The sequence below is a fragment of the Orycteropus afer genome, unplaced genomic scaffold (assembly GCF_000298275.1).
Source record: "Orycteropus afer afer isolate SDZICR_OR568_19922 unplaced genomic scaffold, OryAfe1.0 scaffold00638, whole genome shotgun sequence".
In the NCBI taxonomy this organism is placed as follows: domain Eukaryota; kingdom Metazoa; phylum Chordata; class Mammalia; order Tubulidentata; family Orycteropodidae; genus Orycteropus; species Orycteropus afer.
Genome location: NW_006922225.1, coordinates 468,721 through 470,834, shown reverse-complemented (window position 1 = coordinate 470,834; position 2,114 = coordinate 468,721). Strand labels below are relative to the sequence as shown.

General features: G+C 46.2%; 1 protein-coding gene across 1 annotated transcript; it reads left to right on the top strand.

Moving 5' to 3' along the window:
• Positions 1–686: 686 nt before the first annotated feature.
• LOC103210689 (olfactory receptor 9A4-like) lies at positions 687–1,628 on the top strand. The gene has a single exon (XM_007956604.1). It carries the CDS (start codon positions 687–689, stop codon positions 1,626–1,628), a length of 942 nt encoding a protein of 313 aa, XP_007954795.1.
• The last annotated feature ends 486 nt before the right edge of the window (positions 1,629–2,114 follow it).

Genomic DNA, 2,114 nt, shown 5'->3' with positions numbered 1-2,114 from the left:
GATGGATTTGATACTGTCAGTGTAATAGGAAGTAGGACAATCTCATGTTCAGAAGATTACCAGGCTTCAAGACTGGCCACTTTCAATGTCTTAACCCCTTCCCCTGTCAGAAGGCTGGAAGGTGTTCCTCACATCAACAGAGAGGAAGAGTGTTTGTCTATCACAGGAGCTAGCTCTCAGCAAAGTGGAGATCACACTAATTTCTAAACTGTGGGGACTTAACGTTCAGCCCAGGTGATGTCCATCATGGAGGCCCTGGGTGCTGCAAATAGTCAATGTGTTCACCTGCTCACTGATGGTTTGGAGGTTCGAGTCTCCTTAGGAGAAAGGGCTGGTAATATATTTCCTAATAATCACACACTGAAAACCCTAATGATACAGTTCTATTCAGACACACATGAGATTGCCATGAGTCAGAGTCTAGACCAATTGTCATCAGTGGTACTGGATGTCAGATGGTAAGTGGTACTAGAATGGACATGGTAATGGGGGCATCAGTGGTACTGGACATTAGATGGTAAGTGGTACTGGAATGGCCATGGTAGTGGGGGCATCTCACCTGATGGCAAGGTTAGAAACAGCTCCTCATCCTGACCTGTCTTCTCTCCTCACATGCAGGGCCATGTGCAGCACGTTACCTCTCCTTGATTTCTAGTTTTCACAAGGAGCAGAGGAAGGACTAACTGATGGGGAATCATTCTAGTGCCACTGAATTCTGCCTTCTGGGCTTTCGTGGGTCGAAAGAATTGCACCGTATCCTTTTTACTATATTCTTCTTCTTCTACTCAGTGACAATAATGGGAAACTTGGTCATCATTGTGATTGTCTGCATTGATAAGCATCTGCATTCCCCTATGTACTTCTTCCTTGGCCACCTCTCTGTCCTAGAGATTCTGGTCACAACCATTATTGTCCCCATGATGCTCTGGGGGCTGCTGCTCTCCAGGATGCAGACAATATCGCTGACTGCCTGCGTTGCTCAGCTCTTCTTGTTCCTTGCTGTGGGGACCACGGAGTTTGCATTACTGGGGGTGATGGCTGTGGACCGTTATGTGGCTATCAGTAACCCTTTGAGGTACAACATCATCATGAACAACCGCACCTGCACAGGGGTGGTGATTGCATCGTGGGTGTTTGGGTTCCTTTCTGAACTTTGGTCTCTCTATGCCACAGCTCATCTTACCTTCTGCAAATCCAATGTGTTAGACCATTTTTACTGTGACAGAGGGCAGTTGCTCAAACTATCCTGTGATGACACTCTGTTCACAGAGTTCATCTTCTTCTTAATGGGTATTTTCATTGTTGTTGGCTCTCTGATCCCTATAATCATTTCCTACATCTACATCATCTCCACCATCCTAAAGATCCCTTCTTCCTCTGGCCAGAGGAAAGCTTTCTCCACATGCGCCTCCCACTTTACCTTTGTGGTCATTGGTTATGGCACTTGCTTATTCCTGTACGTGAAACCGAAGCAAACACAGGCAGCTGAGTACAACAAGATTGTTTCCCTGCTGATTTCCGTGGTGACCCCTTTCCTGAACCCTTTCATCTTCACTCTCAGGAATGACAAATTCAAGGAGGCCTTTCTGGATGGGGTGAAACACTGCTGTCAACTCCTCAAAGGCTAGCTCTTTTTTGAGTCAGTTTCAGGTGGAATCGTCTTCATTATGGATTATTCCATAACTAAGTCCCCTCTTGTCATTATCATCATTGCAAACATCAAATCATGTATACAGATCCCATTCATCTTGGAAATTGACAAGCAGGTAGGAAGCGACCCATTCTCTGCCCACTAGGATCTCATAGACTTAGTTTCTGCTTGCTGCCACAATTGAACTCTAGAAGCACATCCTGGTGATGCTGGATGAAGTAGAGGAAAAAAGCATATACATTTGTGTAGCACTTCCATTAATCCAATTAATTCACTGAGCACCATCTCTGAACACATATTCCTGGGGAGGCAGGAGGCTGGAAGGCAAGGGTGAGCTAGATCCACAGTCATAGCACACTGTCGCAGTGCTCACTTGGTTCCTTCATTAGTGGCTGCTAGTGCCTTCGGCGGGAGCTCTGGTAGTGTAGTGCCTAAGGCACTTGACTACTAACCAGAAGGCTGG